General features: G+C 37.6%; 1 protein-coding gene across 4 annotated transcripts in view; it reads right to left on the reverse strand.

Annotated features, from left to right (window-relative positions):
• LOC106535273 (synaptotagmin-2) overlaps window positions 1-13,492 on the reverse strand; it is a gene marked incomplete at its 3' end in the record, with an annotated part of 18,199 nt that overhangs the window by 4,112 nt on the left and 595 nt on the right. For 3 of the 4 annotated variants that reach the window (XM_014032247.1, XM_014032244.1, XM_014032245.1), the window contains 2 exon segments: window positions 1,703-1,863; window positions 1,953-2,181. In XM_014032247.1, coding sequence (XP_013887701.1) covers window positions 1,703-1,863; window positions 1,953-2,157 — 366 coding nt within the window. 4 annotated transcript variants of the gene reach the window in all.

Below are 13,492 nucleotides of genomic sequence, written 5' to 3' on the forward strand. Positions count from 1 at the left end.
TTTTGTTTTGTTTTGTTTTCTTATGAAAAGCTAAATAAAGCAAAAATATTGCTGGCAATTTTTGACTGTGCAACTTTAGAAATGGCACCCCATAATGAACGAGAAGACAAATTCTAGAATAAAACACCTGATAAAGTGACTCAAAAGAAGGATTGTTGAGAAGAACTTATATTTCATAATATCCTTCTAAAATAAATTATCAGTCTAGCTATCAAAGTAAAGCATTGCCCTTAATAAAGGTGAGTGAGAGTCAAATGAATTGACTGAATCTATCATTAAAAAGCAGAGCATGAATGCAGCAGTATACTCCAAGCAAATCTTTGCAAAATTGATGCTACAGAGTTTTGGTAGCTCACAGCATTGGTTTCTACTCATGTAGAATACCAATGTTTGACTAAGGCTTGGATTGTGATTAAAACTAGATTAGTTTTCTAGATTACTAGGCACTGCATTAAGCAGACGTAAACTCTGCACTCACTCTTTCATGATTTAAGATAAATCCCTAAAATCTTCATTTAAATTCAGTTTAACACAGAAATTCAAGAGGTTGAGAAATACCTAATCTGAGCTCATTGAAATCCATATTGTTTGGACCTAAAGGGCTTTTTGAAAATTCTGACTATTTTCTTTGCAATTTATAAGTAGCCTTGTACTGAAAGTAATATACATTTGTAATATTTTCTTTAGGGCCAGATATCTCTACCCTATTGTGTTTGTTATACAATATTTTGCTCACCATGCAGTTTAGTCATCATCATTTTCATGTCTCCCAAACAACCAACCATGCCCTTTATGACATGCATAGATATTAATAGTGTTAACAGTGTCTTGCATATCATTTATTAGTCCCATACTGATGTGAGTGACAGCGACATTATCCAAGAACAATGTGTTAGATGGTTAGACTCTCCTCTCTCGGGTTTATGGAGGACATCATAGCTTTCCCATTGGAACATTCACAAGCTATCATAACAAAATAAAACAATTTTTTTTAAAAAAGCAAAGGAAGCTACGATTTTCATTCCATGAAACCCCACCCTCCTCCCTGCCGAGGGGCGGCAGAGGGTATCAACATGAGCTATCCACCTACCGTAGAGCAGGGGTCCACCACAGTCAAGAAACACGAGGCACACAAGACAAACACAAGGCGGGAAACAAAAACAAAGGAGGAAGAGCAGAGAGAGGAAGAGATTCAACTCACAAAACACCAAACACGTGACAAAAAGAGAGGTGATCAACATCACAGCTGCACTCATGAGGAGAAATGACACACTCAGGCTGAGGGCGGTGAACGAACAGACCGCTCAATTAAAGTTTGAAGCTCGGGCTTCCCACCTTCGTCCTTTTGCTTCAGAATCTTTTAGGACTCTGAACACACGGTGCTCATTAGTCTTTGCCACCTCGTAACAGCGTGCGTCATTTTTCAAAACAGGCCACAATGGATTATGTCACACATTTAAACAAACACAGTTACATCAAATAAAAGGAGGGAAAGAAAGCTCTCCTTGTGTCCTCTACAGCCAGGGCTAAAAGAGCTGCTGGTGAAAGATCAAACTTTGTTAGCCATCATTGAATCTGAGGAAGAGATGTTCAAAAATTGTGGTAAAAACAGAATTGTGTAGCATTATTTTTAAAAAAGGAGAGGTCAGATTTCCACTAAAACGTGCTGGTGTTCAGACTTTTAGGGCATGATTAATCATACCTCCCCTCCCTGCATGTTCTTCATGTTGAAGCCATCCTTGCCCTTCTTTCCTTTTTTGTTCTTCTTTTTCTTGCAGCAGCATTTTTTGATGATGCAGAAGCAGCACGTGAGGACGAGCAACGCAGCCACCACAGCAATGGCGATCAAAGCCCATGGAGGAACTGTCAGTGTAAAAAAAAAATGAACACATTAACATTGATACCACAGAGGTTTGGCAAAGAGTTCTTCATTTCACTGCAGAGATACTCACGAGGGATCTTATCAATTTCATTCAAGAACTTGCTTTTGATCTCCTCAAACATGTCATTCTTGCTGATTTCTGTGTTGTTGGAGCCRGAAGTGTCCGGGGCGGAGGTGGACATCGAAGGAGGGGAGGGAGCCATGGTCACAGTGGTGACGCTGGTGGGCTCAGCAGCCGCGACGGCCTGAGGACCTTTGAACAAGTTGAACTTCATTGTCAAAGACTAGAGGGTTGGTCCCTGAAGCACAAGAGAAACAAAGAACAATTTTGTAAATCTATAAAAGACCCTCAATGAACAGAATCTGGTGCTCACTGAACTTTGCTGATGAGACAAGATCAAGTTCAAAGTRTTCAGTTTAACAAAAGAAGGAAAATATGCCTCTTAGTGTCATTATGGAGTAAACTGCAAAAATATGTTTAATTTTTGTAAGCTTGTTTGTCACCACAAGGCAAGCAGTCTAGCCTTGACTGATTCAGACTTTCAGATTCCAAATCCTTGTTTCACTCTCCCTCTATCCAGTCTACACTTACTAGGTTAAGGATTGTCTTTTCTAAGTGCAGAAGTGAATATTGATCTTCACCYTCACTTAGACTGCATCCTTGGAAATCTGGTAAATGGATTTTTTTGTCTGTGATGGACTGGCGATCTGTCCACCTCTCATGCATCGACTGTTGGAAAAAGATTGCAGATACCAAAGACCCCGGTTAAGATCAAGGGGTTGAAGGTGGATGGATGGATGGATGGATGGATGGATGGATGGATGGATGGATGGATGGATGGATGGATGGACGGACAAACAAATGGACAGATGGTTGGATTTACGGGTGGATGGATAGATGGCCCAGTTTTTAATGGTATCCTTTTATCAAAAAGAAAAAATAATTAGGTCCTCTGTATGGGTTCTTCTTTAGTGAAACGTTTCGTCTCTCCTCCAAGAGACTTCTTCAGTCTGAGAGTTTCAGGTGAACTCAGCCTTAGAAGCACTGCCTCTACCTGGACAAACAGGTTAGTCACATGCAAAAGAGGGCCATCGCCTAACAATAGGCTTGATTGGCTCTATTGTTCAGGGTGTGCTCCATCGCCTGACTTACTGGTTTGGATGTTTCGGCTGTGATTATTTGGTGTTGTGTTATGTGTATGTAGTGAGTGCAAGCTGGGTTCAATGTCCCCTTATTTTTGTCCCTCTTTCCCTCTTTGTGTTGGTATCATTGGGGCCCTGATTCACACCTTTTGCTCACAGGGGGCTGAGTCATACTTGCAATAACAGCTTTGTAAGAGGACAACTTGACACGAAGGCCTCCACCTCTGTTTAATGGTGGACGGTTTTTCTTCACAAAGATGGCTTCCTTTACTCCTCTCTCAAACCAACGTTCCTCTCTATCAAGGATGAGAACATCTTCATCCCTGAAAGAGTGGCCGCTGGCCTGTWGATGAGTGTAAACTGCAGAGTCCTGACCTGACGAAGGAGATCGTCTGTGCTGGCTCATTCTTTTGAACAGTGGCTGTTTTGTTTCCCCAATGTATGACTGATCACAGTCCTCCTGACACTTAACAGTACATGCTATATTACTTTGTTTTTGCCAGGGAACTGGATCTTTGGGGTGAACTAATCTTTGTTGTAACATAGTTTGGGGTTTGAAAGCCGCTGGGGTATCATGTTTAGAGAATAAATGTCTCAGTTTCTCTGAAACTCCCGCCACATATGGAATCCTTTTATGTTGTTGCTCCTTTGAAAAGCACCAGATCAAGAGGAGTTCCTTCCTTCTGTGAAACATTAAAGGTGAGAAGGTCTCAAAATGATCATGATCAGTAATTCCCTTTTTTTAAAAGAGATTCAACAGATGAGTTACAGTATCTGACTGATTCTAAATTATCAGTCAAAGCCTTGAAATCCAAAGCCACAGTGTGTTCTGAAAGTTAAAGGGGGATTATCTCTCCAACACTGAACACAATGATCTGCTGAGAGAAAAACCTACTTCTTAACAGAGTTATCCAAGAATTTAACAACTATTCTCTGTAAAACATGCAGGAAGTCAATGCAGCGCTCCACAAAAAAGAATTAAAGAATAACAGAAAAAAAGTAGACTTTCTATATCATCGAAATGCAATAACACCTGTGTGTTTAGTTTCACAGAGGATACCACTCAAGTTTCTGTTTTAAAGCAGATAAATATAAAGTGAGTTTGATTGCAGTGGGGATATCAGTAACACAAAATTGAGGTGTGCCATCTACATGTAACAAACACAGTCATAACACAACTTTGTTTATACTGATTCCCAGGCCACAAATCAATCATTTCTAACATGTTATCCTCAGCAGATTTTCCCACACTGTGGTGCAGGATTGGAGATCTAAAGCATGTTGTTCTGTACAGTAGAGGCCTCAGCTTTGGCCACACAGATCATTGTTGCTTAGCAATCCTGTCAGTTTCCATCAGCAGTTCAGAATTGCCCACAACCTGTATCTATATCTGAGGTGACCAGCCTGAAAAAGAACGGTGAGCATGGAGACGACACGACCACAGGCTGTTACGACTGAGATATTCTGCATGACTTAAGTTTTAGATACAAATATATACTGTATATCTTTCTTGTTGATCTGCCACCAAAACATCACCTCTGATGCATAAAATCAGCTGTGCAAAAGAAAAAAAAATGCAAGGAAAGACAACATGTGTTTTAATAATCTAGTGCAAAAACAGTTCAATTCATTTTAACTTCTGCTGCTTGCATTTTCTGGGTTTATTTATTACAAAGGGAATAAATCCAGTGAAACAACCTTATGTCCTCCTCTCTTGTTTTAGCCTAAATTTTTACCTGCGTGCCAGATAACACTGTGTCCATATCTGCTTTTGATATCTGCAGCTCATCACTGTCCAGCGACACTTGCAGAAAYGAAGGAAAAAAAGGCTCTGAAACATTCTCATTAACAAGTACACGCAGGGGTTTTGCTGTGACTGGATCCGTTGCTCACGGCTCTCAGTTACTTTAAAAGTGCGGAGAAGATGCTGTGAGATAACCTCGTGCATTTCCATGCAGCAATGTCAGAGGACGCTTTTTGTTTGTAAATCTGCAAAGATACCGAAGCAAGAACTCACCAGTCAGATGAGGTATCCCCCCCTGTGAGGTGACCCATTCATTGAGTGTTAGGGATACAGTTCCTCAGAGCTGTGGTTACAGAGTCTGAGCTCTCCCATTAGCAGAGACTGCAGTCTCCTCTCGATTCTCTCCACTGCAGCACTCCCCCCCACACTCCCCCCTCTCTTCCCCGTGCCTCACCATCTCTCCCCCCCATCTTCCACCCGCCCGTCACACACCTCACCATACTTCCACTCCACTCCCCCCCACACCCCAATGTACTCATGCATGCAAGCTCTTTACCTCTGTCTATGCATCRGTCTCTGTTTCCCCCCAGCCTCATTTGTGATGCTGCTCACACAGCTGATTGCAGCATGCCACTTCTGTCTCGTATCGGCGAGCAGTTGTGAAGGATCAATAGGCACAAGCTCCCAGCTTGAGGGGGTTTGCAGCAGTTTTGCACACAAAACAAGGAAGATATGAGCAAGAAAGGCTGGCGAACTCTTACGGGCCTGATGACTTTTGTGTAATTAGTTCAGCAAATGTTATCAAACTGAGCTCATTGGATCCTGACAACTGATAGCTACAATGAGATATAACTCTCTGTGGYGAGCCCTTCAATTATTATGAACAATAAAGTCACTGAAAGTGAGTTGACTAAAAAACATACAAAATTCATCCCTTAGRATCCTGATAAAACATTACCGTAAAACACATAAAACATGATACACATATAACAAAACCTCATCTCAGGCTGAAATCTAGAAATGTGGACCTAATTCTAGATTGTGATAGGAAAGCAGTCTCACACTTCCCCATAATTAAACGTTAATTAATGTCCAGCATCCCCARAGTCACTTTGTACATATTTGAGTCTGTTTCAGTCCAAACATTCAATCTATTTTCTGTCTTCCCTTTCTGAAAACCCTTCTCTGTTCCCTCTCTCCTCTGGGAAATTCCAAGCTGTGTGTTCAGGTTCAGCTGACAGCTGGCAGACACCTCTGAGGTAGCTTGCGTCATGTTAGATTACAGTGCAGTGTGCCCCATCTGCCAGAGGGGGGCAGTGATATCCCATAAAACTGCTGCATCACAGGGAAGTCTCTCTGCACTATACCTTCATGGAAAGGAGGAAAGTTGACATTTATCATCCATGTTTTGGCCCATGTATGCTTTCAACCTCTGACAGCATTTAGCAATGCTTTAAATGTAACAGCTCACTATGTTAGAATAAAACAACAAGCTGCAGCATCAGACTAAAAGTCTGAAGAACAACAGAGTAAGCATGGAATAACTGAAAAAAAAAACATGTTTCTCTTGCAGATGAACAGAAAGTTTGCATTTTATATTGTGGAACATTTTCAAACAAAATATCGTTTGAAATCCCGTTAATGATGCCACCAAGTTTGTGCCTTTTTAAGAGTTATCACTTTCTAAGATGCAGCAAGAAAGAAAGAAAAAAGAGGGAAAGAGCTTCCCACTATGAAAAAAAACAACAACAACAACAGCAAACAGCCGCTGTCACAGCCCTCATTTAACAAACCTGCACAGAGAACAGCCAGCAAGCGCCTTGCACTGATTTGTGCTGGGACGTTTGGTTGGGATGGCATGTCTCCTCTGAGGCAGCAGAAAGGCATGTGGAAAATACTGCACCTCTCACTGCTCCTGCAGGGAGTGCTGCAATGCAGGGGAGTACCAGAGAAAGACGAAGCTGTGAGGCAGCTCGTCCACAAGTCAGTCACTCCAACTCCTGCTAGAAACTGATTCTTCCTGCTATTTACTTGTTTCTGTCTTTTACTTCAATTGTTTTAACCTTTTWTTCAAGACATTTTTCTCTTTTTTCTATTTTTTTTATACTTTCACACTCACTGCGCCTGCACAGTGCACACTTCCATGCGCAGTTAAGTTAGTGGCTGTTCTCCAGTTGGTCATTACTGCAGCATAAACAGCAGTAAACAGAAGGCGCTTCTTTCAGTTGCCTTCATACTATAAGCTTATCGCTCACAGAGTTTAGGACAGTTTTCAGCTTGGCCACTGGTTTAGTGGAATGTTGGACAATATCAATGTTCAAGTGAAGAAACAAAAAGAAATAATGCCAAGGTTAGTGATGTGATTGTGTTCTTTTATAAATCCAACAGTTTATCTCCTAACATGGATTGTATTTAAACAAGTTAAACAGTTTTATAAAGTCTGGGCTGAAGAAAAATAAAATAAAATAAAGTTGTGTTGTCCTTCAGTAACCACAAATGACTGAAAGCAACCTAAAATCTAGACTTTAATTAAAATTAAGGATTATATCAGCCCAGGAAGAGTTTTCGTTTTTTTAAAAAAACAATCAAAGCTGGAGTTATTATGAACATTTGTGATTAAATAAAATATGATAAGCACAATTTGAAAGAATTGTGACAAGGTGTTGATGAGAAAACATGAGTTTTCATGTTGAACGAGCTTTTAAAATCAAGAATTGACCTAACCCTCCAGCTGTCCTTGGGTCAAAATGTCTCAGTTTTGGAATGTGAATGATGGATTTTTTTCTCTCTGCCACTAAATAAATAAATAAATAAATAAATAAATAAATAAATAAATAAATAAATAAATACTGCATGAATCAAGCACACCGTTATTCGTTGGTTGCCAATTAATTGCATTTAATAATTCAAACTGTTCTTTAAACTTATTTTAGAAAAGCAGACATTTCTTTAGCTTTATTAGTAACACACATTTTATATAAAAGTGTAAAATAAACCAACATTCTACCAACCAATACATCATTTACTAAACTTTCACGTCACGATGTTGCAAATGAGTATTTGAACGTCCCGAAGCTGAAAAACTCCTGACTAAGAAACGACAGTTGATGTGAGATGTAAGTAGAGAGGAYGGAGAGTGACAAAATAAGGACATGTTTGATTGATGGTGGTATTAGACGGATGGAGTGGCCCTGTGCACAGATTTAGAACAACTTGACAAAGTAAGAAGAAGCCATTGAGTAAGAATCTGGTCTGACTTGTGGGTTTTTTTTATTCTATAGACTCAAAACCCTTTACAGGAAACTTTTGCTAAAAATAAATACATAAACAAACAAACAAACATCAATTCTCTAAATACTTATTGTACTTTGATGAATTCCAGACATTTGCTATGTCCCTGGTGAAAATAAACTTTAAATAAAGAACCAAGTCTAAAGTCTGGAAAAATAAATAAATAAATAAATAAATAAATAAATAAATAAATAAATAAATAAACTAAAGACATATATCAGCCTCTATCTTATCTATCCTGTTTGAGTTTTCAAATCTGCCAAGTGTTCAATGATGTAAAAGACAATATAATTAAGAAAGGCATTTGTCTCATAACCATCAAAATAGTTTGGTGACAATTTAAAGAGTCCCTGATTTTAGCCAAAAACAGGGTTRATCCACGTTAAACTCTATTAAAATGAATGTAATTCCTCTAACTGGTTCATTGAACCCAATGATGCAAAAAACAATCCATCAGTGACCCATCACTCACATGAAACGACATTTTGTATGATAAACCATTGTTTCATATAAGACTGAGAAATATTCTGTTGATCAGATTAATAATTGTCTAAAGACAGACATGTAAATTGTAGCAATATGCACAAAATAACAATTATAATATTAATAATAATAATCCTTTTTGGTGGCATAATTACACAATAGCTAGTGTTTAATTAGCTTRCAATGCAGTAAACTGTTATTTGAGATCTATGTTTCTTTTTAAATTAAACCATAACAGAATTTAGACCTTGACGTGAACAGACCCACCCATTCACACCACCAACAGCTGATTGTTGAGATTTAATCAAGCCCCGGAGCAAAGGAATTTGTCTCTGAAGATGCAGAATTGATCTGCTAACAAATACATCTCTGCCTACGTAAGGCTGCAGAGGATGGAAGAAAACAGATTTATATCATGCAGAAAGGTTGCAACAATGTGCAGAAAAATACTTTTAAAGTGATCAGTCAAAGGTCAAACACTAATTGGCATTAACTAGATACCAACTTCACYTGGTCTTTTATGTATTGTGTTTAGCAAAACAAATGATTTGGTTAAAGAAGCGAATTGTTTGCTATCAAATGAGGTAAAAACTATGGAGGACCGAAACTGACATAATTAAAAATAAAAGCATAAATATATACATGGACCAATAAATTAATACACTTCAAATTAACAAATAAAAAAGAGAACTTTACCTCATGTTTTATAAGTTAATTGATCTTCATATTTATTTTTTCAGCTTTGTCCCAACAAATTATAAATTTTAGCACATAATTAAAATTTTACTATTTTTAAAAATAATAGGTTTTCCTTTTACTTGAAGATACATTTGTGTCTCCTTAATGTTGATATTTATTTATTTAATCATTTGTCTTTTTATTTCCATGTGTTGCTTTTACATTTCTCTATTTCCTGTTTTTAATTTACCTTGTGCATTTCTGCCTCATTATGCAAATAAGGCGGATGGGCCTTCTTGGGCCAGTTCCTCTCCTATTGGTCAACAGAGAGGAAGGAACAGGATCCATGTGCAGATCTACAATTCTTGCTTGTGCTGCCACGGTTTAGCCAAAAGGTTAAAGTTTAGTTAAAACCAAAGGCACAGGTAAGTATTTTCCTTATTGCTTGCCTTTTAAAATTGAATTGGTCAATTATTTATTTATTAGTTAGTTAGTTGGTTGGTTGGTTGGTTGGTTGGTTGGTTGGTTAGTTAGTTAGTTTGTTAGTTTGTTAGTTTGTTTGTTTTTTTGTTTTGTTTGTTTGTTTGTTTGTTTGTTATTTCTGCTTTTATTTCTAATTATGTCAGTTTTGGTCCTCCATAATGAACATCTCAACATTTTTTATTGTTTTTTCTGACATAAGAACTCAAACATACTGAGGTTTGGTCACTTCAGACTTTAATCAGAACATTTATTTATGGAAAAAAGAACCATTAATTCATTCTCAAAACTTTAAATTTACCATTTTTTTCTGATTTTTTTCATTGTTATATGTCTTTCAACACTTTTTTTCTGTGTTGTAATTAGGATTGCACAGTTCAGTTATATTTTCTGTTTGGACACCTGAAAAGATTAACCATCTCCTCTTTTCCCCAGCTGACCACAAACAAAGCTCACTCTTAATAAGAATTTAATGGCTTGTTGATTGTTTTCCACACAGACTGGATGAAGTTCAGGGAGAAAAGAAAGACTTACTGGTATTGATGCAATCCTCCTAACAGGCCTGTTGTATATAGTATAAAAATACATTAATAAAAAAGTCTGTTCCACTGCATTTTATTTTATTTTATTTTATTTTTTGGGAGTGACGAGAAGCTCGGATTGCATTTAGCTAAAAACTAAACACAATGCCAGCAAGGCCATCAATTCACCAGCTTTCACAGGCAAAATGTCAGCGTCAGAAATTCTGTTCAATTTCAGCTCAGAAACATCACCAAAGCTGATGGTCTCAAACTGGCTTGCAACACGGTGGTAAACAATGTAAAAATGTAAACATGTGGAGCATTTGAACAGCATTTAGACCAATGTCTATCTATACTGATCCTCTCAGCAGTTTGTGAACAAGGGCGGTGAAGACAGAAATATGGGCAGCAGTGAAGCCTCCTATTTCATGAACCATGAAACAGCAGAAGGGATTCGAACATGCAAAGCTTTCCTTAGGAAGGACTGAAGAGACGTTTCCCTGCAGAGGCTGAAAATCTGTCCCCAGCTGTACATCATCTGTATCTTCYCTCACATTTACTCTATGTGTGTCAGTAAATTAGGAGCAAAGAGGCGCCGAATAAAGCTACCACAGACGGTAGACTGATTGGTGTTGCTTTCGTTGTCAACAGAACCAACAAATCTGCAGCCATAACAGTTCCGAAAARTCAGTTAAATTACACAAACACATTGTACAACTAAGATGCATTGTTCAAAGCAATACATTGTAAAGTAAGCAAAGATGATTTCACAAATGATAGTGAAATTGTGATTGTCATGTAGAAACTGAGTATCTACTCTAATATAAAGCTGGTTTATTCTGAAAATGTTTGTTAAATGTGTAATAAATTGACATGCTGGGGTTTTAATGCCCTTCTTTCGAACTGCATTGTAATCTATTAAATAGCATTTATTTTTCTAACCAATGTGTCAGACTGTCAGACATATTGTGGTCTAAAGTTGTGTCTTATGTGAGCTGCTGAAAGTTTGATTTGATTTAAAAGACTARAATCATTTAAGACAGAATGCAATCAGTGTTTGGTGTTTAAAGTTTGAACTTGTCATCCTTTGTGAACATGTTTCTGTAAATTGTGGTTTACGAGATTATCTCTGCTCCAGAGGGGTGAAGAAAAGACAGCGGCCAAGAAATTGTTCTTGATACTATTCTGATGCATCTCAATAATCCAGGTAGGAAAAAAAAGTTGAGTAAATCCTCTGGATGAGTTCTTCTTTGTTGAAAACACATTTTGTCTCTAAGAGACTTTTTCAATCTGAGGAGTTACATTTTGTAATAAACTTTTTTTATGTTATTAAAACTATTAAACATAACTTAAACTGAGCTCACTGATTGCAAACGGAAGTTGGATTTCCATCATGTTGAGTCTGCCATGAGTGAAACAGCTGTGCAGCTCCAGCTCCATTTTAAAACAGAGAGCACACTGTATAAACACAACTAAAAGATGCCGTTCTGACTTCATCACCAGGAAACCCATTACTCCTTGCAAAACTACATGAATAATCTCTGAGTGTGTAGACAAATGCAAAATCAGCAGAACARACAGCCTGAGGTATGACTTGGATTTTTTTTTCTTCCAAGGCTGGAAAATATTCTTGCGACCTAATTTAAAAAGTTTACATTATTCCCAAAAGAAAAGYAATGAGGGCTTAATCACGATGGTCTTAATTAAGGGGAATACGATGATAAAGTTGGAGACAAAWCTCTGTCTCTTGTCTCTGCATTCTGTTGCTGTTATTAAATTCGGTTAATTTCCTATCAGCTCAATTTGAATCAGTTTATCTCTAAAGGGGAATTTCACAGTAACGCTCAAACAATGGAGTTCTTCAGGAAACTCCACAGGCTCAAAMCAAACGCAGCTGCATTCTGTCCAGTAATCTAAGTCTCAATTTGGTTTCACAATAATGCAGTTTAGTACGGAGAGTTAAATGTGAAATCCAATAACAGGCAGTCCAGTTTCACTAAAATGTAATTAACAAAATGATTTAAAGGGCCAAATTAAATATACAAATAAAACAAAATAACGAATAAAAGCAAGCTGTCCAGTGAAGCCTTGAGTATAAGTCCTAACTTTTTTTTTCAGTAACAGTTTCTAAAGATTTTACTTTCAATATCTTAAAAATCGGCTGCAGCCAAAAATGCAGCAGTGTGTGTTTTGTACACGTGAGTGTTTGAGTGAAACATGACATTTTGCAGCTATTTATACCCAAATTTGTCTGTTGAAATGAATTTGTCAAGAGAAAAGTCTGGAGTGTCCAGCCCGTACAAATCCCACAGCATTACAAAAAACTAACAAAAAAATACCAATCCTAGCAAATAAACAACAAAAACCCAACACTAATGCATCACCTGACCAGCATCATAACTAATGCAGACAGCATAAGGATTGATCATTAACCAAAAGTGATATAAATAAGAAAAATCGTTATAAACAATTAATACCACAACACGTCTATTTTAACTGGTATTTTTGCTCCATTTCTGCAGTTTAAATCTACATTAAAAGCTGTAAATAAATCAATACATAAATAAGCAGGCACAAAATGATGCAGAACCCTATGTTTTCAGTTGAATTAGTAAAATAAATAATTTACCAAAATGTATTTAAATACGAGCTTTCACTGGACTTGTTTAACAGGACAACTGTTTTTTTTTTACACTGAGAGCTCTGCAGGCTAATGTTGGCTGATCCTGCTGGCTCAGCAGTTTTCCCTTTACATTCTCTCTCTCTCCCTTTTAAAACTGAGCTGATTTTCCCTTATCCATCTAAAGAGTATTTATTGTTCAAGAATAAACCACCGGCTTTACAGGAAAAAAGATATTAAGTCCTCACTTTTACAACATCATTATTTTTATTATCTTTTTTCAACCAATGAGAGATATTATTGATAGTTTTAGTATACGTATTAAGTCTGTTCTATTCCGTAAGCATACTCAAATACATTTGTTTTTATTATGTAACATGATACTGCAGTGTACTACATGAGGCTACACATGGAGCTACGTGACTGACCAGCAGGTTTTAAAAGTTTACTGAAAAAACTGTCTGCATTCAAATGACTCTAATTACCTCTGAACCATTTATTCTCTCTGCAGAGTTTTTCTTCCTCGTTTAGGCGGGGTGTAATAAATAGGCTCTGTGATGACCCACCACACAACAAAGCTGCTGTAATAGATGTTACAGAGAGGGAGAGAGGGAGAGAGGGAGAGAGGGAGAGAGAGAGAGAGAGAGAGA

This window comes from Austrofundulus limnaeus, unplaced genomic scaffold (assembly GCF_001266775.1).
Source record: "Austrofundulus limnaeus strain Quisiro unplaced genomic scaffold, Austrofundulus_limnaeus-1.0 Scaffold1400, whole genome shotgun sequence".
Taxonomy (NCBI): domain Eukaryota; kingdom Metazoa; phylum Chordata; class Actinopteri; order Cyprinodontiformes; family Rivulidae; genus Austrofundulus; species Austrofundulus limnaeus.